The 23645-nt window shown below is 27.7% G+C and overlaps 5 protein-coding genes across 5 annotated transcripts in view; 4 read left to right on the top strand and 1 right to left on the bottom strand.

Moving 5' to 3' along the window:
* LOC124492719 (prolactin-releasing peptide receptor) overlaps nucleotides 1-23645 on the bottom strand; it is a 61215-nt gene that overhangs the window by 3235 nt on the left and 34335 nt on the right. The window lies entirely within an intron of this gene.
* LOC124492723 (uncharacterized) lies at nucleotides 1960-4483 on the top strand. Its single transcript, XM_075730394.1, has 2 exons — nucleotides 1960-2601; nucleotides 2691-4483. Exon 2 carries the CDS (start codon nucleotides 3180-3182, stop codon nucleotides 4161-4163), a length of 984 nt encoding a protein of 327 aa, XP_075586509.1. The 5' UTR covers nucleotides 1960-2601; nucleotides 2691-3179; the 3' UTR covers nucleotides 4164-4483.
* On the top strand, nucleotides 10617-11055 carry LOC124491670 (uncharacterized). Its single transcript, XM_047054350.2, has one exon. It carries the CDS (start codon nucleotides 10621-10623, stop codon nucleotides 11053-11055), a length of 435 nt encoding a protein of 144 aa, XP_046910306.2. The 5' UTR covers nucleotides 10617-10620.
* Nucleotides 11194-11850, top strand: LOC124491669 (uncharacterized). Its single transcript, XM_047054348.2, has 2 exons — nucleotides 11194-11576; nucleotides 11674-11850. Exons 1-2 carry the CDS (start codon nucleotides 11265-11267, stop codon nucleotides 11848-11850), a joined length of 489 nt encoding a protein of 162 aa, XP_046910304.2. The 5' UTR covers nucleotides 11194-11264.
* On the top strand, nucleotides 21179-22468 carry LOC124492720 (uncharacterized). Its single transcript, XM_047055698.2, has 3 exons — nucleotides 21179-21656; nucleotides 21709-22199; nucleotides 22263-22468. The coding sequence occupies exons 1-3, from the start codon at nucleotides 21179-21181 to the stop codon at nucleotides 22410-22412; spliced, it is 1119 nt and encodes a 372-aa protein (XP_046911654.2). The 3' UTR covers nucleotides 22413-22468.

Raw genomic sequence — 23645 nt, 5'->3', positions numbered from 1 at the left:
TGTTTGGTTACCAAATAACATTCTGTTTTCAAAAAAAAAAAAAAAAATTATTATTATTACAAACAAAATTTGTGGTTTTTTCACCATGTTTTACAAAGAAATTGTTATTTTCAAGTGTGGGTGGTTTATTGGTCTATGTAGTGTATAATGATGATGATGGTGATGAAATTCATCGATGCCAAATCGAATACAACCAAAAATCCGATGCGTTGGACATTTTATCCATAATAGTAGTAAGAGGATTTTCTTTTCCATACAAATTCATTCATTCAGCATTTTTTTCGTTTTGATTTGCTTTGCTTTGCTTTCCATCGATTCCACGATTACATCGATCGTCATTTGCAGATGATGAAAAAGAAATTATTTCATAATTTCAATCTATATAAATCGCTGTAATCATCATAATCCATGTATCCGAAAAAAATTTTTTTTTTCCATTCTATTCTTTTTATTCTGATTTCAAACAAATCAAATCGGATTTTAGGAAATTCAAAGAAACTTTCTCAGATTTTGGCTGAATCTCCCTGTGTGAGAGGATGAAAAAAACCAATTTCACAATGTTTGTGATTGATTTTTTTCCACATTACATAATAATCTGATCTGATTCGATTAAATTTTCCTTTTTTTTCTTCTTTCTGTTTTTTGTTTTTTTTTTTGAATAAAATGATTTTTGTCTGAATGTTGTGATGAATATATAAAATTAGATCATCCAATAGAATACATGGTGGTGGTCGTCAATGATCGAAATAATGAAAAAAAAAATTTCAAAAGATTTTAAAAAACTCCACAGAAAAAAAAACAATCATTTTTGTCAAATCCAACGAATGAGAGAATGAAAAAAAAAACAAAATCAATTTCAATCTTATTGATCGATCTTAGTGATCAGTTTTTCGATTGGGATCGATTTGTTTTTTGTTTTATTCAACTTGAATAATTTATTCGAAATTCATCGAGGGAGATGGAGAGGGGATTACACACCCATACATACACAGACGCACAAACACACACAAAACACTGAAAAAAAGCTCAAGATAGATAAACGAAAAATGACAAACAACGGCCAAAAAAAAAAATTGATAGTATAATGGCGTGTTTTTCACGAAAAAAATGTATATCCACATAACCATGAAATGATATGAAATAGGCCGGTGACCATACTGAATATATACTATATATATTTACCATAATAATCATCTATACAAAACATAAAAGTTTTGATATGAAAAAAAAATCAATGATAACATCTTTATACACACACACACACACATGTGAATGGAAAGTGTTTTTGAGTAACGGACGTGAAAACAAAAGCAAAATGTCATTTTGCCATACACACATGAACACAAACCTCGATTATTATGATTATGATTATTATGATGATTTAAAAAAAATCTATCAATCTGTTGTTTGTTTGTTTTTTCAATAAATTCAAAAAAAAAAAAATGAAATATTTTTCTGTGTGTGTCACATTTTTTCATTATACGGTCATGATCAATTTTTCAAAAAAAAAAAAAAATCGATTTTATTTCCTACCAATGGTGATGACCACCACCACCACCATCATCATCATCATCATCATCATTATACACACATGTGCACACATGGAAAAAAAATAATACAAATTCACATCATTAAATACTGCGCGCGTAAAATTTTTTTTCATATGTGCTGTGGGGTGGGTGTGTGGGTGCAATATGTGTAAAATAATCATGGTAATAAATTGTCTCAAATGTCCAAAAAAAAAAAAAAGAGAAAACGAACACACATCATTTTGGACCACATCACATTATAGATGTTAAATGTATAATATATATTACACGAATCATATTTCATCATCATATATTTATATACCATAGTAGTAGTAGTTATAATTTATTATGAATTTTAGAATATTATCATCATCATTCTTCTTTTTTTTTTCGTTATCGTTTTTTTTTTTGAATGATGATAAAAAAAATAATAATAATTTTCACGATTCTGTAGTGGTGGTCATCATCATCATCATCATCATCAACACGATAAGAATCGGCTATCGGAAGTGTTGTTTTATAGTAGTCAAACGTAAATCGTATAAAATCGGTTTCCTGTTGTTGTTGTTTTTTTTGTATATAGAAATGTTGTGCGCACATCTTTTTCTTCTTCTTGTGCCAAGTTGTAGTGGCTTTCCTGTTATATACACAACAAAAAACGACCACTACTAAATATATATATTTAAAAAATGCTAGGAACATAACCGAAATAAATGTAGTAGTAGCAGGAAAAAGAAAAGTGAAATAAAACAAAATTGGGAAGTGGTGAAAAATAATAATACAGGAAATAGACAAAAAAAAAGTCAATGATGATGATGCGTTGTCGTTGTTGTTGTTGTTGTTGTTGTGCACAGAAACTACAGCAGTTTAGTTTCCGATTCTCAGTAGACACGCCACATACACACTTTAACGATACCCGGGATATTGGAACAATTATCTATTCAACATTCACGATCCGATTTCATGATCATCAGAAAAAAAATTGGACAGCGGGTGGAACAGCAACATAGAAAAAAACCATTTATCATATTGCCATGGAATTTTTACATATTCGAATTGGTAAAAAAAAAACGTAAGTTATGAGAAAAAAAATTTTTTTTCCCCATAAAAAAAATGATAAATGATAAAACATTATGTAAAAAAAAATTTAAATCATTTTAGCATCAAATGGTTCCAATTTGAATCATCATCATCATTAAAATAAAGAAGAATAAAAAAAAAGAATTTCATTTCATTACAACACGTACTATATGTACGGTACTGGAACAAGCTTTATGCCAAAAGCACATGTTTATATATAAAACACTGTGAGTGACTACGCCACTACAACGATTGAGCTGAGCAAACAAACAAAACACACACACATTTTTTTTTTCTTTCTCTCATTGTGTTTCTCTTGTGTATTTCGTTTTTCTTTAAAAAAAAAAAAAAAAAAAATTAAATTAAATTCATTGATCATTATCACATTTTATTGAATTGAACAAAATGATTATGATTGATTGATAATTATTTCCTGTTTTTTGATTTTTCATTCAATCTTTTCAATGTTTTTCTTTTCTGTTTATTAGCTATATTGTGAAATTTTTTTTTTTTAATTTCGTTTATCAAACGAAATAATTATAGAACAAAATCCTGTTGTTTTGAAAATTGATGGCCAAATTAACATCGAATATAAACAAATTGAATAATAATAACAACAACAACAACAGCAACAATAACAACAACAACGAAAACGATTTCAATAAAATGCCTAAAATTGATTATGATTCAATGAATATGGAAACATTGGAAGATTTTATTAATTCTGAAGAAGAAGAATATGATGATGATGATGATGATCGTCGTGTTATAACCATTGATGGAATCGATATTGAAGCAACCACTGTACAAGTGTTGGAATGTCTAAAAACCAATCGTATTGTTGATCAGAATATCAATTTGGATGAATTTGATTTTTTTCTACAAGGATTAAAATTAGAAAGCCAAACATCGATAATATCACAATGTAAATTGGTGGAAGGTGCACGACAACAAACACAATTGATCAATATAAAATTGGTCATACAACCGGATGATAAACGTATAGAAATTATTGATATATTGAAACCACATGAAAATGCCGATAGTATGGATCAGGATGATGGTGATATGATGCCATCTACACCATCAAGTGGACCATCAAAACAGATTAAACGTGAATCAATTCAACCAAAACGTTTGATTGGTGGCCTTAAAAATCATTCGGTCAATTCACCGGCAGTTGTTTCACCTGGTAATCGTTCTGGTAATAATGGCCAGATTCAATTATGGCAATTTTTACTTGAATTATTAACCGATGCTGATTATCGTGAATTTATTCAATGGACTGGTTTCGAAAGTGAATTCAAACTATGTAATCCAGAAATGGTTGCACAATTATGGGGACAACGTAAAAATAAACCAACAATGAATTATGAAAAATTATCACGAGCATTACGTTATTATTATGATGGTGATATGATTGCTAAAGTACATGGTAAACGTTTCGTATATAAATTTGTATGCGATCTTAAATCAATTATTGGCTATGATGCACTTGAATTGAATGATTTAGTACGTGAAGTTTATGATAAACGTAGAGGATCATTATATTGATGATGATATCGAAAAAAATTCATTATTTGTTGCCATTTGGTTTTCTTTTTTCAAAATATTCATCGATAATACAAAATTTAACTACAAACCTATTAACTTTGAATGATTAATCGAATCATTTCGTGATTGGAATTTATTCATCATTCACTGCATCAACATCATCATCATTCTTTTATTTCAACAAAAACATTTTATCATTTGAATGTGCATGAAAAAACAAACAAACAACAAATCTATTCGATTCTGTTCACACACATACACACACACAGCGAAATACGATATATGTGAATCAATAAAAAAATGATATTTTTTCCTAATAATTTTTGTTCATTTTGTGTTTGAATGTGAAAAATTTAAAAAGATTAACGAAAAAAAGTCTTAAAAATTGAAAGAAAAAAAATTAACTGAAACATACACCCGGCTACTAAAACTTTTAATCGATTGATCGACCAATCGATCGTTAACGAAAAATTGAATTGAAATCGGCCAACGAAAAAAAAAATTTTTGAAAAAAAATCGATTAAATAATGGAATCCGGGAGTTTTTTTGCGTTTACATTCAACAATATCGACCATTGTTCCGATTCATGATTTTTTTTTTGATTATTTTTTTCAACACAAAGAAAAACAGAATAGACATAATGGTTAATTGAATAAATTCTTTTTTCCGGTCTTGATTGATTTTTGAGCCATTTTTTTTTTTTTTTTTTTTTTTTTTTTTTTGATTGCAAATATTGAAAGCAGAAAATTTTGAAAATGTTGCAACCAAACTAGCAAAAAAAATTGATAATAAAAACGCCATACAGTGGATCGATGTGTAACAATTGATTTATTTTTATTTTTTTTCATTCATTTGAAAATGACGACTAATTTATTTTTGGAAATTTGAAACTATCAAACCATTCTTTTTTTTGGAGTCAGAAACCGGATTTTATTTCGTAAGATTTTACCAAATGGATAGATCAATTTCAATTTTTATGCAAATAAGATAAATGAACAAAGAAATTGATTAATTTTTCATTACAATTTTGAATTCTTTCTACTAAATATATTTATCGACCGATCGGATAATTCATTATTTATTGATTGAAATAGTAAACATAATGTTTTTCTTTTCTTTCGATCGTGTCGAAATTTTAAATCATTTATTCGTTTTTTTTAATCGTAACAGTCAACCATATATCATCATTATCATCAGGGCCGGCCGAGAAAATCGCGAGGCCTTGTGCAAAAATAGCTTGAAAAGTTGGAGCTGCGAGGCCCTGTGTTGTACAGCGGAAAGGGCGAAGGCAGCGCGAGGCCTTGTGCGGTGCACAGTCTGCACAGGCGCCTCGGCCGGCCCTGATTATCATTATTATTGAAAGAAAAAAAAACAAAAAAAAATCTTTTCAAAATAAAGTCATAAAAAAATTTGTATTAATCTTTTGTAACGCAAATACTCAAATGGAACAACGTGCTTTTAGTAAATATAAAATTATTATTATTATTATCAATTGATTTTCGTGATTCAAAGTGTGTGTGTGAAGTGGAATCGTTAATCCGTGACAATAAAAAAATGAATATTCTTCATTCTTTTTTTTCAATGAAAATCAATTCCATATCTACATTCGGTTGATGAACAATCACCATCACCAATATCATCAAGTATCACCCCTCTGTGTGAACAACAACAACAATGATGAATGCCATACTTGATTTAGAGATAAATTTGTGGAAAAAGTTGATGAAATTCAACTATTTTCGAAAATTTCATAATCAATTATTTTACATTTTCAAATATGATGAATTAATTCAAAAACAAATCATTGAAAATAATTGTCCAATCGATAAGAAACCAATTGGCAAGATAATGAATCCACCACATCATCATCCAATTTTTTTCATACCATCCATATTAGTTATGATTATGGCTTTTATTTATATTGAACAATTTTAATGGATTAAAAATTATCAATTTTATCAAACAATGATTAGACTATTTCCCAAAGAAGGATTACATTATATAATGACCTCAGAGATTATATGGACATTAAATGGTCTATTGAATGGTTTTTATGCATCATCTCGATATTATCAACATTTCTATTTTCTATTACCAATACAACATCGAAGATATCGTGAATTGAACACAAAAGATTCCAATAAATATGCATTGATTAGAAATCGTGTATTTTCATCGGTTCGCACAGGATCATTAGTTCTTTACATAATGTTTCTTTTAGGTAAAATAACAATGATTATTCTAAAATCATTATGGCAAATATCAATATTCTGGACATTTAGCTGGGTATTTATCCTGCAACTATTCGCACTTAATGCAACTGCAGGTAAGAGAACATATTAATCTATTCATTTCTAATAATTATTCCAAATTCAAAGGTTTATATCATATAACATCGATAATATTTATGGCCCATTATTATTTAAATTTGCTACAAAAATCACATGGTCGTAGATTGCAACAATTTTATGGACGATTATTACGTTATGAGCGTAAACAGAGGATTCATCAAAATTTTCGTCAATTATTGTTAAGACATATGATTGGACATTATTATCAATCATTTGCTATGTTACAACGTAAAATTCATGATTATAATCAACAGTTAAATCGTTATCTATCGGTCATTTTCGCTTTCATAACGGTTACAATTACATATTTTGCTTATCTGATCTTGATGACAGAACAGAATTTTATATTTCTATTACTTTTCATTGGGGTATTACAGGCACATTTTGTGACATTATCAGTATTGATCATTGGTTGCAATATGATTAAACAGAATAACGTGAAAACATTGCGATTACAACGTAAATGTTTAACATTATCGTCGACATGTGAACGGAAATTTTTTCATGATAATCAATTATTCAAGGTTAGATATTGGGAATTTGTGAACTTTTTTCAATTGTTAATCAATTTATCATCATTTAAAATTAGTTTGAAACAATAACTGGCATCAATTTAAATCGACCATCAGGTTTTGAGCTAGAAAACGGCATGACTATTACATCATATACATTTGTTACACTTATAGTGAATATTAGTACATTTTTCTTTCTTATTTCACAACATATCATACGTTAATTATGATTTATTTTGCACTGAAAAAAATTGAAAAATCAAAATTGTAATTGTGTTTATTGTAGAAATATTCTTTAAACAATAACAATGACATCACGAAGTTATTTTAATCGAATTTTCCTCTTTTACTGTTTTCAAATATGGTAATAAATTTTATCATTTTTCGAAAATTCTCTGGATACCTCAAAACAAAGAATAAAAGTGATGAAAAAAAGTGATGATTTGTGTAGAAAAACAAAACAAAACAAAATATTCATATCATCAGCGGTATTGCAAACTAATCTATTCTAATCATCATCAGCATTCTCCATGATGAAGACAATTTTGAAATTGCCAGCCAAATAAATGGTCAGAATTGATGAAAACAAAACATTAAAAAAACACATGATAACAACAAATATGGAACGTTTTTGGAATTTGTAAATTGATTGCATCTATCTATCTATCAATCAATTAGTATCAAGTATTTTAAATTCATTTCAACAATCACTGGTTTTATTTGAATCAATTTATCAACGTTTTATTGATTTTTATTTTTTTATTTCTATTATTGTCATCATTAGAATCATTATTGCACATAATTTGGACAAAATTTTGAATCAATAATTTTTTGTTTTCATTGTAGGCAGTCAACAATATCATTATTATTGATAGAAAGAAAAACAAAACCTTTTCAAAGTAGTCATAAATTTTATGAGATTTTCAGGATAATTTTTTCTATTGAAAAACTCACATCTAAACATTGTGTTCGTGTGTGAAGTAGAATCTTTATTCCATGACAATAAAAAAATGAATATTCTTCATTCTTTTTTTTCAATGAAAATCAATTTCATAACTGCATTCGGTTGATGAACAATCACCATTATTATCAAATATCACCCCTCTGTGTGAACAACAACAAAAATGATGAATGCCATTCTCGATTTAGAGATAAATTTATGGAAAAAATTGATGAAATTCAATTATTATCGGAAATTTCATAATCAATTTTTTTACCTTTTTAAATATGATGAATTAATTCAAAAACAAATCATAGCAAATAACTATCCAATCGATAAGAAACCAATTGGCAAGATAATGAATCCACCACATCATCATCCAATTTTTGTCATCCCATTCATATCAATTATGGTTATAGCTTTTATTTATATTGAACAATTTGAATGGAGTAAAAATTATAAATTTTATCAAACAATGATTAGACTATTTCCCAACGAAGGATTACAGTATCTGATGACTGGATTCTTCATATGGTCAATAAATGGTCTATTGAATGGTTTTTATACATCATCTCGATATTATCAACATTTCTATTTTCTATTACCAATACAACATCAAAAATATCGTGAATTGAACACAAAAGATTCCAATAAATATGCATCGATTAGAAATCATTTTTTTTCATTGATTCGTTTAGAAACATTAACCATTTGCATAGTGTTTCTTTTAGCTAATATAACAATGACTATTCTACAATCATCGTGGCAAATATCAATATTCTGGACATTTATCTGGTTATTTATTATTCAATTATGGGCAATTAATTCAATTGCAGGTAAGAAAACACATTAATCGATTCAATTCTAATAATTATTCTTAATTTAAAGGCTTATATCATGTATCATTGATTATATTTATGGCCCAATATTATATAAATTTGCGACAAAAATCATATGTTCGTAGATTACAACGATTTTATGGACGATTATTACGTTATGAGCGTAAAGAGAGGATTCATCAAAATTTTCGTGAATTATTTTTCCGACAAATAATTGGACATCATTATCAATCATTTGCTATGTTACAACGTGAAATTCGTGATTATAACCAACAATTAAATCGTTATCTATCTGTCATTTTCACTTTAATAACGGTTTTAATAACATATTTAGTTTATCTGATTTTGATGACAGAACAAAATTTTATATTTCTATCACTATACATTATTGGTGCACATGCACATTATGTGGCATTATCAATATTGATCATTGGTTGCAATATGATTAAACAGAATAACGTAAAAATATTGGGATTACAACGTAAATGTTTAACATTATCGTCGACATGTGAACGAAAATTTATTCATAATTATCAATTATTTAAGGTAAGATATTGTGAATTTCTGCTTTTTTTACTGTTAATCAATTTTTCATCATTTGAAATTAGTTTGAAACAATAACTAGTATTCAATTGAATCAACCATCAGGTTTTCAGCTCGGAAACGGCGTGATTATCACATCATATACATTTGTTACATTTCTATTCAATATTAGTACTTTTTTCTTTCTTATTTCATAGAATATATTCTACAAAAATGACGATTTCCTTATTTTGCAAAGAAAAAAAATGGAAAATCAAAAATGCAATTGTGTTTGTTGAAAAAATATTAAAATAAACTTAAAAAGAACAGAAAAAATCAATTTTTGTCGAAAAAAAATATAATGAAAAGGTGAATCATGTGTGAATCCTGATGATGATGATCAACAAAAAATTTTCTTATCCTGTTATTTCTTCTTTCTTTATTTCTTTTTTTTTTTGTTAATTTAAAATATTATTATCATCTGGCTTCTGTCAAGGGCACTAACAATTATGTGTTATTTATAAATCAAGTCAGTCAGTCAGTCAACAACGACAAAAAAATTTCAAATAAAAAAAAATCCTAAATCTATGACTAATTTTTGTCTGATAATAAGAATATGTGGACAAAATTCAATTTGTAATAATCAATCAATCTGTTTGATTTCCCGATATAGAGAAATGCTGTGTTTGTTTTGTTACAAACTCAACAAAACATAATGGAATTTTTTTTTTCTTGCATTTCATTTTAAATTACAAAATGAACAATGAGACAACCAAAACGATTAGGATCCGGTTTGATTCATTTGCTTTTTTATTTGTTTTGAATAAATTAAAATCATTTTTTTTGTTAAAAAAATTGATTGATTCAATCGAAAACAAAAACATTTTCAAGAATATGGAAGGGGAAAGATTTTTTATTATTTAAATTGCATTCAATTCAACATAATCACTCGACCCAATTCAACATAATCATTAAAATGATTTATATAATTTCATTTCGTTGTTAACATTAATTGAAACAACATTCATCATTACGAGAAAAAAAACCACAAAAAAAATGGCTACAATATTGAATTTTGAAATAAAAATATGGAAAAATCTAATGCAAAATACGTATTATCGAACTATTCATAATCAGATTTTATATCTATTTTATTATGATGAATTAATTCATCGAAAATTCATGTTAATCAATAACGTTCATGTGAAACCTATGGGCAGAATTGTACGTCCACATAAGAATAAAATTCTATTGGCATTAACATCAATTTTGGTCACATTGGTCTCTATTCTGATGATACAACAACCACAATGGATACGAAATTATGTTTCATTGTGTATATTAACACGAATGTTTCCCACAGAAGGTATCAAATATTTATCAGCATCAATTGTTATGTGTACAATAAACAATATGATGAATGCATTTTATGCAACATCAACACGTTATGAACAATTTCAATTCTTATTACCAATAAACGATGAACGATGGCGTAATTTGAATAAACAAGATTCCGGTCGTTATGAAATGAACAAAGATTATGTATTCTCTATAGCACGATGTGCAATAATATCGATCGGTACATTATTTGCAAATGGAATGATTATGATGATAATGTTGAAATCATTATGGAAAATTTCAATATTTTGGACAATATTTTGGCCATTTATCATGTATATTTGGACATATCATACAGGTTCAGGTATGATTTTAAATATTCATTATTGATTTTAATTTCAAAAAATTTTCTTTTTCATACAAAAAAAAATGAAGCATTTTTGCATATTACATCATTCATATTTATATTACAATATTATCTAAATCTACGACAACAATCATTTTTAAGAATAATGCAACGTTTATTATTGTTTGCCTATAATAATAATCATATAACATCGATAACATTGTTAAAACATTTTTTTGAACATCATCATCGTATGTTTGAAAGATTACAAAAAGATATTGATGAACATAGTCGACAATTGTCACGTTATATAACGATAATATTTGCAATGTCAACAATGGTTACAACATATTCATCATATCTATTGTTTATGACTAAACAACGTTTCATTTATCAATGTCTTTATTGTATGATTGCTCATGCACAGATCAATACATTATCTGTAATGATTATTGGCTGTGCTAAAGTACGTAATAATAATGAAAAATTATTACGTTTAAAACAAAAATGTCTAATGCTGTCCATTTGTGAGAAGAAAATTTTCACTACTCATCAATTATTGAAGGTAATTATTATTATTTTTTTTTTTGAATATAACAGTGTAATTTAACAATGTCAATTAATTTTCTTTATATATATATTAAACTATACTAATTTGATAGTTTGATGCATTGACCACCACATTGCTTGATAGACCATTGGGTTTTCAATTAACAAATGGCGTTATAATTACATCATATACATTCATCACTGTAATAGTGAATATTAGTACATTTTTCTTTCTAATATCACAGAATATTATTGCTACAAAACAATTGACAACCATAAACAACACATAATGTAAATTGAAATGAAATAAAATGAAAGAAAATCAATTTTTTTTTTTGTATCCAGAATCTAAATAAATTGAATGTGAATGAATCGATTCAACTTTTTTTTTTTGCACAAACATTCACATTTTCAATGACAAACACCAGGGCCGGCCCGGAAAATCGCGAGGCCTTGTGCAAAGTCAACTTGAAAAACGCGAGGCCTTAAAAAAATTAAGGAATTTTCAAAAAATGATTGCTTAAAAAAAATTTGAAGCGTTAAAAATCTTGATTGTTAATTTGAAGCGCGCTAAAAAACAACTGGCAAAAAACTGCGATCGTTCATAAAGTCTGTGCAGCAATTTATGACCGAAAAAATTTCCAAAAGCTTGTATCAATCAATTTAAATTTTTTCTAATGATCATCAAATCATCAACGTCATTCGAATCAGTAATGTCACCTCGACTCTATTTTGGTTATTTTAGATTTTATTTGGACTTTCTATAAATTGATTATAAAATGCGTTGAAAATTTCAGATTCATGAAATTAATAACATTACCAATCATTCAATCCAAGTAAAACTATTGCCATGATCGTTCAACAAAGGAAATTGTTTTAAGAATTTTTCAATCTCTATTCTGAAGTGCATTAAGATTTTTGTGTCATTTTTGATTCTAAATCACTATAACCAACCAACCAACCGCAACCAACGGCCAACCTGCGGCTCTTTAAAAGATTATTTGTGGCTCTCGATAAATGTATTTGAGATGGTGGAAAATTTGAGCCTCACACATGTGTGACGCTTGGTCGTGAATGGGTTAAATACGTATACGTACATTTAATCTTTTTATTTCATTTAAATCAAAAATACATACACACATATTTCACCAGTGCATAGCAAAAGAGTTGTTCTTTCAAAGATTTACTAGAATCGAGAAAATGACAAATGTCCAAACTAACACGACCAGTTCAGAATCGAGAAAATGGCAAATCCAACCTAACACGACCAGTTCAGAATTGGTTGACAATGCTTTATTGATTACTTTCCCAATTCTGAACAGGTCGTGTTAGGTTGGACATGTTATTTTCTCGATTCTGAACTGGTCGTGTTAGTTTGGACATTTGTCATTTTCTCGATTCTCAACAGGTCGTGTTAGTTGGGACATTTGTCATTTTCTTGATTCTGAACTGGTCGTGTTAGTTTGGACATTTGTCATTTTCTCGATTCTGAACTGGTCGTGTTAGTTTGGACTTGTTATTTTCTCGATTCTGAACTGGTCGTGTTAGTTTGGACATTTGTCATTTTCTCGATTCTCAACAGGTCGTGTTAGTTGGGACATTTGTCATTTTCTTGATTCTGAACTGGTCGTGTTAGTTTGGACATTTGTCATTTTCTCGATTCTCAACAGGTCGTGTTAGTTGGGACATTTGTCATTTTCTTGATTCTGAACTGGTCGTGTTAGTTTGGACATTTGTCATTTTCTCGATTCTGAACTGGTCGTGTTAGTTTGGACTTGTTATTTTCTCGATTCTGAACTGGTCGTGTTAGTTTGGACTTGTTATTTTCCCGATTTTGAACTGGTCATTTCATTTATCTTTCTTTGGCTTTCAGCTTTAAAAGGATCATCATCCTTTGGATATTTTTGCTTCGCCAACGAATAATCTTTTTCTAAGATTTCCAGTATTTCTTCTGAAAGTTGTTTTATATATTCCAATTGTTTGAATATTGATTCAACAGAATCAACTGTACTTCTTTTTTCTGGAATCGCTTATGATGTTGATTGTTGGAAATTTGTCGACACAACATTTTTTTCATTTAATTGTTTCTCCAATTTAAATAATCAATCAATCAGTCAATTTTTTGATTTGTGATTTTAGAATTTTAGACAAGAATTTAAATTATGAGGCGACTGGTGAACAAACGGGATTGTGCATACCCTATTCGTCACCAAATTTTTGGGATAAATGATCCATGATCCATTGAAAATCGGTTTAATTTGGAATTATTGATAAATCCATCTTAAAGAAGTCAGGCAATGCATTCATTATTCATTTTCCTTTGATGATTTATCACTTACTAGGTTAGATATTTAGCCATCGACATTGTTTGTTTATTTATTTTTCCTATATTGGTTCCACTACAAACAATTCGCACAACTATTAATAGATATTTGACTAGATGAAGTACATGTTTTTGATTCAGGATTACCATAATATTCAAATGTATCAAAACAAAAAACATTTTCATTTTATTAAATCATCCAAAATTCGGAACCGCGAGGCTTTTGGAACCGCGAGGCTCTTAGTACTACGAGGCTCTTGGAACTGCGAGGCTCTTAGTACTACGAGGCTCTTGGAACTGCGAGGCTTTTGGGACTGCGAGCTGTTTCCGGAACCGCGCTGCCTCCGGCAGCGCGAGGCCTTCAGTAGCGCGAGGCCTTGTGCGGTGCACAGTCTGCACAGGCGCCTGGGCCGGCCCTGACAAACACATTTGTACACAAAAAAAAACACATTCATTATTTTGATGTGAGAAAACATATGAAAACAAAAAATTCATTTTTTAAAAAACAATCGATACAATCGTAAATTTTTTTATTTTTCACTTTTTATTGGATTATATCGTTTGGAACCATGATAATAAAAAAAAATAATATAGACAACAAAAAAATCAAAGAGAAAAAATTGTGTATAAATCAATTGATCCGCAAAACAAACACAAACACAAAAACAACAACAACAACAACAACAACAGTGGTTCATTTCATCAATGTTGTTTGTGCATTACAGGTGAAAACATTTAACAACAATAACATGATGATGATCAATTCAATAGTGAATTTGGAGATTGTTTTATTTAGAAAATTTATGAAAAATTTTTACTTTCGTAGATATCATAATCATATATTTTATCTTTTCTATTATGATGAATTGATTCAACGAAAATTCAATGTCCATCATGATGATGATGATGATGAGGTTGTACGGATGAAACCTTTCGGTAAAATTCCATGGCCATACATTCATAATCTATTATTGGGCATAATAAACATTACGGTCACATTAGCATCGATCATATTGATCAAACAACCAAAATGGATTAATGATTATGATTGTTTTGATGTATTATCAAAATTATTTCCAGCTGATGGTCTAACATATCTGATGACAGCTATAATTTTATGTACAATAAACACATTGTTGAATGCATTTTATGCCACATCAACACGTTATGAACAATTTCAATTTTTATTACCAATTCAATATGTTAAATGGCGTAATCTGAATGAACAGGATTCAAAACATTATGAATGGATTAGAGATTGGTCATTTTTCATTGCAAGATATCTAATATTTTCGATTGGTCAACTGTTTCTAATTGCAATGATTATGATTATAATATTGAAATCATTATGGCGAATATCATTGTTTTGGACATTATTCTGGCTATGCATTATGCATATATGGTCATATCATATATGTTCAGGTATGATTCAGGTAATTTTATGAGATAAAAAACTCACATCTAAACAGTGTTCGTGTTCGTGTGTGTAATGCAATCTTTAATTCGAGACGATAAAAATAGGAATATTCTTTATTCTTTTTTGCCCCATAAAAATCAATTCCATATCTGCATTCGGTAGATGAACAATCACCATCATCATCATTAAGTATCACCACTCTGTGTGAACAACGACAATGAATGCCATTCTCGATTTAGAGATAAAATTATGGAAAAAATTGATGAAATTCGATTATTATCGGAAATTTCATAATCAATTTTTTTACATTTTCAAATATGATGAATTAATGCAAAAAGAAATCATTGAAAATAATTGCCCAATCGATAAGAAACCAATTGGCAAGATAACGAAAGCACCACATCATCATCCAATATTTTTTATCCCATTAATATTAATCATGATTATTGCTTTTACTACGATTGAACAATTTGAGTGGATTGAAAATTTTCAATTTTATCAAACATGGATTAGACTATTTCCCAACAAAGCATTACATTATATAATGACCTTAGGCATTATATGGTCATTAAATGCTCTATTAAATGGTTTTTATTCATCATCTCAATATTATCAACATTTTCATTTTCTATTACCAATACAACATCGAAGAATTCGCGGATTGAACATAAAAGATTCCAATAAATATACATTGATTAGAGATCGTGTATTTTCAATGATTCGCATAGAAACATACATGATTTGCATAATATTTCTTTTAGGTAAGATAATAATGACTATTCTACAATCATTATGGCAAATATCGATATTCTGGACATTTATCTGGATAGTTATTCTACAAATATGGCAAATTAATGCATGTGCAGGTAAGACAGATTAATCGATTCACTTCTAATGATTATTCTGATTCAAAGGCTTATATCATATATCATCGATAATATTCATGGCCCAATATTATTTAAATTTGCTACAAAAATCACATGGTCGTAGATTGCAACGATTTTATGAACGATTATTACGTTATGAGCGTAAACAGAGGATTCATCAATTATTATTACGACAAATGATCGGACATTATTATCAATCATTTGCTAGGTTACAACGCGAAATTCATGATGATAACCAACAATTAAAACGTTATTTATCGGTCATTTTCACTTTAATAACGGCTTTAATAACATATTTAGTTTATCTGATCTTGATGACAGATCAGAATTTTGTATTTCTGCCATTGTATATTGTGGCAGCACAGGCACATTATGCTACATTATCAGTTTTGATTATTGGCTGCAATATGATTAAACAGAATAACGAAAAAGCATTGCGATTACAACGTAAATGTTTAACATTATCGGCGGCATGTGAACGGAAATTCTATCACAATTACCAATTATTGAAGGTAGGATATGGTGAATTTGTTTATTTTTTTACTGTTAATCAATTTCTCATCATTTGAAATTAGTTTGAAACAATTACTGGTATTCAATTGAATCGACCACCTGGTTTTCAGCTTGGAAACGGAATGATAATCACATCATATACATTTGTTACATTTCTAGTCAATATTAGTACATTTTTCTTTCTTATTTCACAAGATTTTGGACAAAAATGATGATTTTCTTATTTTTGCAAAGAAAAAAAAAATGGAAAATGAAAAATGCAATTTTGTTTGTTGAAAAAATATTAAAATAAACTTAAAAATAGCAAAAAAAAATCAATTTTTGTTAAAAAAAAAAATATAATGAAAAGGTGATCCTGTCATGTGTGAATCTTGATGATGATGATGATCAACAAAAAAATTTTCTTATCTTGTTATTTCTTCTTTCTTTCATTTTTTGTTAATTTGAAATAACTCAACAAAACATAATGGAAAATTTTTTTTCTTGCATTTCATTTTAAATTACAAAATGAACAATGAGAAAACCAAAACGATTAGAATCCGGTTTGATTTATTTGCTTTGCATGTGTTTTGAATAAATTAAAATCATTTTTTTTAGCCGACAATTGTCACGTTATATAACGATAATATTTGCAATGTCTACAATGGTTACAACATATTCATCATATCTATTGTTTATGACTAAACAACGTTTTATTTATCAATGTATTTAATGTATGATTGCTATTGTTCATTCATCATGTGAATATAAGAATAATTTCATCATTCAACAATTGTTTAAGCCTTAAACTTTAAGGTATAAATCAAAATGATAATCTAATCCAATTTATTGATTGATTGATTAATTGATGCAAAAAACAGTTTGATTCGTTAACAAATACATTGTGGAATCAGCTAACGGGTTTCCGGTTAACAAACGGCACCACTATTACATCGTATACATTCATCACCATCACTTTTAATATTACTTCATTTTTCTTTCTCATTTCACAACAACTTTATTGACAATTGTTATGAACAAGAATTGAAAAAAAACGATCATTCATTTCGACAATCACTGGTTTTATTTGAACGGATTTATCAACTTTTATTGATTTTAATTTTTTTTACATTTTTATTATTGTTATCATTAGAATTATTATTGCACATAATTTGATCGGATTTTCTTGGATCAATAATTTTTGTTTTTATTGTAGCGATTTCTTGTATTGTTTTTTTACTGTTAATCAATTTTTCATCATTTGAAATTAGTATGAAACAATAACTTTAGTATTCAATTGAATCAACCATCAGGTTTTCTACTCGGAAACGGCAAGACTATCACATCATCATATACATTTATTACATTTCTAGTGAATATTAGTACATTTTTCTTTCTTATTTGACAGCATATTGTACGATAATAACGATTTTTTTGCACTGAAAAAAATTGAAAAATCAAAATTGTAATTGTGTTTATTGTAGAAATATCAAAATAAACTTAAAAAAGAAACAATAAAAATGGCCCCACGAAGTTACTTCAGTCAAATTTTCTTTTTTACTGTACTCAAATATGGTAATAAATTTTATCAATTGAAAAAATTGACTGACGATTGTTATGAACAAAAAATGAAAAAAAATCACCAAAAAAAGTTTCAAAGTGAAGTCATAAGTTTTATTTGATTTTCAGGATAATTTTTTTTTTAATCCATGACAATAAAAAAATGAATATTCTTCATTCTTTTTCAATGAAAATTAAATCCGCATTCGGTTGATGAACAATCAGTATCATCAAGTATCACCACTCTGTGCGAACAACAAAAGCAATGATGAATGCCATTCTTGATTTAGAGATAAATTTGTGGAAAAAATTGATGAAATTCAATTATTTTCGGAAATTTCATAATCAATTTTATTACATTTTCAAATATGATGAATTAATGCAAAAACAAATCATTGAAAATAATTATCCAATCGATAAGAAACCAATTGGCAAGATAATGAATCCACCACATCATAATCCAATTTTTTCCATCCCATCCACATTAGTTACGATTATGGCATCGATAAGAAACCAATTGGCAAGATAATGAATCCACCACATCATAATCCAATTTTTTCCATCCCATCCACATTAGTTACGATTATGGCATTCATTAATATTGGACAATTCGAATGGATTAAAAATTATCAATTTTATCAAGCAATGATTAGACTACTTCCCAGCGAAGGATTACATTATCTGATGGCTGGATTCATTATGTGGGCATTAAATGGTCTATTTAATGGTTTTTATTCATCATCTCGCTATTACCGACATTTCTATTTTCTATTACCAATACAACATAAAAGATATCGTGCATTGAACAAAAAAGATTCCAATAATTATACATTGATTAGAAATCGTGTATTTTCATTTGTTCGCATTATATCATTTGCTCTTTGCACAATGTTTCTTTTAGGTAAAATAACAATGTTTATTCTACAACCATCATGGAAGATATCGATATTGTGGACATTTATCTGGGTAATTATTCTGCAATTATTCGCACTTAATACAATTGCTGGTAAGAGAACACATTAATCGATTCATTTCTAATAATTATTCCTAATTCAAAGGCTTATATCATATATCATCGATTATATTCATGGCCCAGTATTATTTAAATTTGCGACAAAAATCACATGGTCGTAGATTGCAACTATTTTATGGACGATTATCACATTATGAGCGTAAACAGAGGATTCATCAAAATTTTCGTCAATTATTCTTACGACAAATGATTGGACATTATTATCAATCATTTGCTATGTTACAACGTGAAATTCATGATGATAACCAACAATTAAAACGTTATATATCGGTCATTTTCACTTTCATAACACTTATAATAACATATTTTGCTTATTTGATCTTGATGACAGAACAGAATTTTATATTTCTATTACTTTTCATTTTGATAGTACAGTCATTATATAGTACATTATCAGTATTGATCATTGGTTGCAATATGATCAAAAAGAATAACGAAAAAATATTGCGATTACAACGTAAATGTTTAACATTATCTGCGGCATGTGAACGGAAATTGTTTCAAAACTATCAATTAGTCAAGGTAATTTGTTTATTTTTTTAAAAGTTAATTAATTTCTCATCATTTAAAATTAGTTTGAAACGATAACAAGTATTCATTTGAATCGACCATCAGGTTTTCAGCTCGAAAACGGCATGATTATCACATCATATACATTTGTTACATTTCTAGTGAATATTAGTACATTTTTCTTTCTTATTTCACAGAATTTTGGATGATTTTCTTTTTTTTGCACTGAAAAAAAATCAAAAATCAAAATTGCAATTGAACATAATGACCGAAAATAACCATTGATATCATTCAAAATTAAATTTTTCATCACATATAAACAATATTGTTGATAAAATTAATAGATTATGTAGAATTTTCTTTACACTTATTGGTAATACATGAAGAATTTCGTGTGAAAAAAGAGAATAAACTTATATAATGGAATATCTTATGGTCATCAAAATACGGTTTAATCACAAATTAAAAAAACAAAATCGATTCGCTACAATATAAAATTTTAGCCAAATCAATTCAAACCACGCTGCACTGTCTCTCAAAATATGGTCCACGTCATTTTGTTTTTGTTTGATTTATTAGTATCTACTTAACTATTATTAACATGTTGTGTATTATTTTCAATCTCACCAACTTACAAATGATATTTTTCAGATCCTTATATGAAGCTTATACAAAGAAAAAAAAATATTGTAATGACATATGAACACGATTTTCAAATATTTCCCTGTTTCACCATCCATGGCTAAATTTTTTAACATGCAATTTATATAGAACTTTGTAGTCAATAAAATTATCATTATTATTGTTATCATCATTAGAATTTTTTTTAAACGCAAATGCTAAAATGGAGCAACCCGCTTTTAGCAAATAAAATTATTATTTTTGTCATTATAATCATTATTGCACATAATTCGATGGAAATTTGAAATCAATAATTTTTGTTTTCATTGCAGCAATCAATCATATATTATTATTATTTGAAAAAAGAAAACAAAAACCTGATGTAAAGACATAAATTTAATGAGATTTTCAGGATAATTTTTTCCGTTGAAAAACTCACGCCTGAACATTGCGTGTGTGCTCGTGGGTGAAAAGAAATCTTTAATCCGTGAAAATACAAAATGAATTTTGTTTTTTTCCTTCGAAAATCAATTCCATATCTGCATTCGGTTGATGAACAATCATCATTAACATTTAGTATCATCACTCTGTATGAACAATAACAATGAATGTCATTCTCGATTTAGAGATGAACTTATGGCAAAAATTGATGAAATTCAACTATTTTCGGAAATTTCATAATCAATTCTTTTACATTTTCAAATATGATGAATTAATTCAAAAACAAATTATTCAAAATAATTATCCAATCAATAAGAAACCAATTGGCAAGATAATGAATCCACCACATCATCATCCAATTTTTTTCATCCCATCCATATTAGTTATGATTATGGCTTTTACTTATATTGGACAATTTGAATGGGTTAAAAATTATCAATTTTATCAGACAATGATTAGACTATTTCCCAGCGAAGGATTACATTATCTGATGGCTGCATTCATTATATGGACATTAAATGCTCTATCGAATGGTTTTTATGCATCGTCTCGATATTTTCAAGATTTCTATTTTCTATTACCAATACAACATCGAAGATACCGCGAATTGAACACAAAAGATTCCAATAAATATACATTGATTAGAGATCGTGTATTTTCAATGATTCGTATAGAATCATTAACCATTTGCATAATGTTTCTTTTAGGTAAAATAACAATGACTATTCTACAATCATCATGGCAAATATCAATATTATGGACATTAATCTGGTTATTTATCATGCAAATATGGACATTAAATGCAAATGCAGGTAAAAGAACACATTGTTTAATTCATTTCTAATAATTATTCCTAATTCGAAGGTTTATATCATATTTCATCGATTATATTTATGGCCCAATATTATTTAACTTTGCGACAAAAATCACATGGTCGTACATTACAACGATTTTATGGGCGATTATTACATTATGAACGTAAACAGAGTAAACAGATGCGTCAATTATTATTACTACAATTGATTGGACATTATTATCAATCATTTGCTATGTTACAACGTGAAATTCATAATTATAACCAACAATTAAAACGCTATCTATCGGTCATTTTCACTTTAATAACGGTTACAATAACATATTTAGTTTATCTGATCTTAATGACAAAACAGAATTTTATATTTCTATTACTTTTCATTGTGGTAACACATTCACATTATGTGGCATTATCAATATTGATCATTGGCTGCAATATGATTAAACAGAATAACGTGAAAACATTGCGATTACAACGTAAATGTTTAACATTATCGGCGGCATGTGAACGGAAATTGTTTCATAACTATCATTTATTCAAGGTAAAATGTTGTGAATTCTTGTATTTTTTCATTGTTAATCAATTTCTCATAATTTAAAATTAGTTTGAAACAATAACTTCCATCAATTTGAATCGACCATCAGGTTTTCAGCTCGGAAACGGCGTGATTATCACATCATATACATTTGTTACATTTCTGGTCAATATTAGTACATTTTTCTTTCTTATTTCACAGAATTTTGGTAGAGAATAATGATTTTATTTTTTGCACTGAAAAAAATTCAGAAATCAAATTTACAATTGCATATAATGACCGAAAATAACCATCGATATCATTTAAAGTTAAATTTTTCATCACATATAAACAATATTGTTGATAAAACTCATAGATTAATTAGAATTTTTTTTACACTTATTGATAATAAAACTATTATAAAATAACAGAACATAACATGAATAATAAAGTTATTTTAATCAAAAATTTTTTTTTTCTTGCTTTGCAACAAATATGGTGTTAAATTTTATCGATTAACAAGAAAAAAAAATTACAATTTTCATGACTGAATATTGGTTATGAACAAGGATTAGGAAAAAAATCCCAGAACGACGACGATCCTTCATTTCAATATTTGAATGAATGGTAATTGAAAAATCCATTTCAACAATCACTGATTTTTTTTATATTTGAATCAATTTAACCACTTTTTATTTTGATTTTTTTTTTAATTTTTTTTTATTCATCTTATTGTTATCATTAGAATCCTTATTGCACATAATTTAATAAAAATTTCAAATCAATAGTTCTTTTTTTATCGTGATATTCAACTTATCATTATTATGAATTGTTGACATTATTGTTTTTCTTTTCTATTCAATTGCATTTCCTATTGATGATATTTTTATATATAAAAAAAAAGTTTTTTTTTCTTACAAAAGTAAGAACCGAATAAAAAAAATACTCAAACTATGATTTCGAAAGAATTTTTTTTTTTTTTTTTTTTTTTTGCTAACTAATCAAATTATATCTAGTAAGAAACGATCGATCTATATCGTAAAAAAGACGGTATGAAATCATGGTGAATGCAACAAAAGAAAAGAAAAATAAAAGAAAAAAAGAAAGAAAAATAAAACCTTTTCTTTGTAATGTCAAAATTTTTACCTGATTTTCAGATTATTTTTTTTGTTTTTTTTTTGTTTTTTTTTTGTTTTTTTTTTTTTTTTTTTTTTTTTTTTTGTTTTTTTGAAAAAAATTAAACCTGAACTGTGTATGTGAAATGTAAATTTTAATCTTTGGCAATAAAAAAATATTGTTTTTCAATGTGTCAAATAACGTATATCAACCAAATGCAAATATGAAAATAGATTTCATAACTGAATTTGGTGGATGAACAATCACCTTCCCCATCATCAAGTATTACCACTCTATCTATGTGAACAACAGCAATGAATGCCATTCTCGATTTAGAGATAAATTTATGGAAAAAAT

Source organism: Dermatophagoides farinae, chromosome 1 (assembly GCF_024713945.1).
Source record: "Dermatophagoides farinae isolate YC_2012a chromosome 1, ASM2471394v1, whole genome shotgun sequence".
NCBI lineage: Eukaryota > Metazoa > Arthropoda > Arachnida > Sarcoptiformes > Pyroglyphidae > Dermatophagoides > Dermatophagoides farinae.
The sequence above is the reverse complement of the archived record's forward strand: the minus strand, read 5'-3'. Positions and strand labels throughout refer to the sequence as shown.

Bases quoted from the DNA above. Each gene is read 5' to 3' on its own strand.
- LOC124492723 (XM_075730394.1), top strand. From the start codon at position 3,180: ATGGCCAAATTAACATCGAATATAAACAAATTGAATAATAATAACAAC.
- LOC124491670 (XM_047054350.2), top strand. From the start codon at position 10,621: ATGATACAACAACCACAATGGATACGAAATTATGTTTCATTGTGTATA.
- LOC124491669 (XM_047054348.2), top strand. From the start codon at position 11,265: ATGTTTGAAAGATTACAAAAAGATATTGATGAACATAGTCGACAATTG. The intron at 11,577-11,673 runs GTAATTATTATT...CTAATTTGATAG, and splicing joins CTACTCATCAATTATTGAAG to TTTGATGCATTGACCACCAC.
- LOC124492720 (XM_047055698.2), top strand. From the start codon at position 21,179: ATGAATCCACCACATCATCATCCAATTTTTTTCATCCCATCCATATTA. The intron at 21,657-21,708 runs GTAAAAGAACAC...CCTAATTCGAAG, and splicing joins GACATTAAATGCAAATGCAG to GTTTATATCATATTTCATCG. The intron at 22,200-22,262 runs GTAAAATGTTGT...ATTTAAAATTAG, and splicing joins ATAACTATCATTTATTCAAG to TTTGAAACAATAACTTCCAT.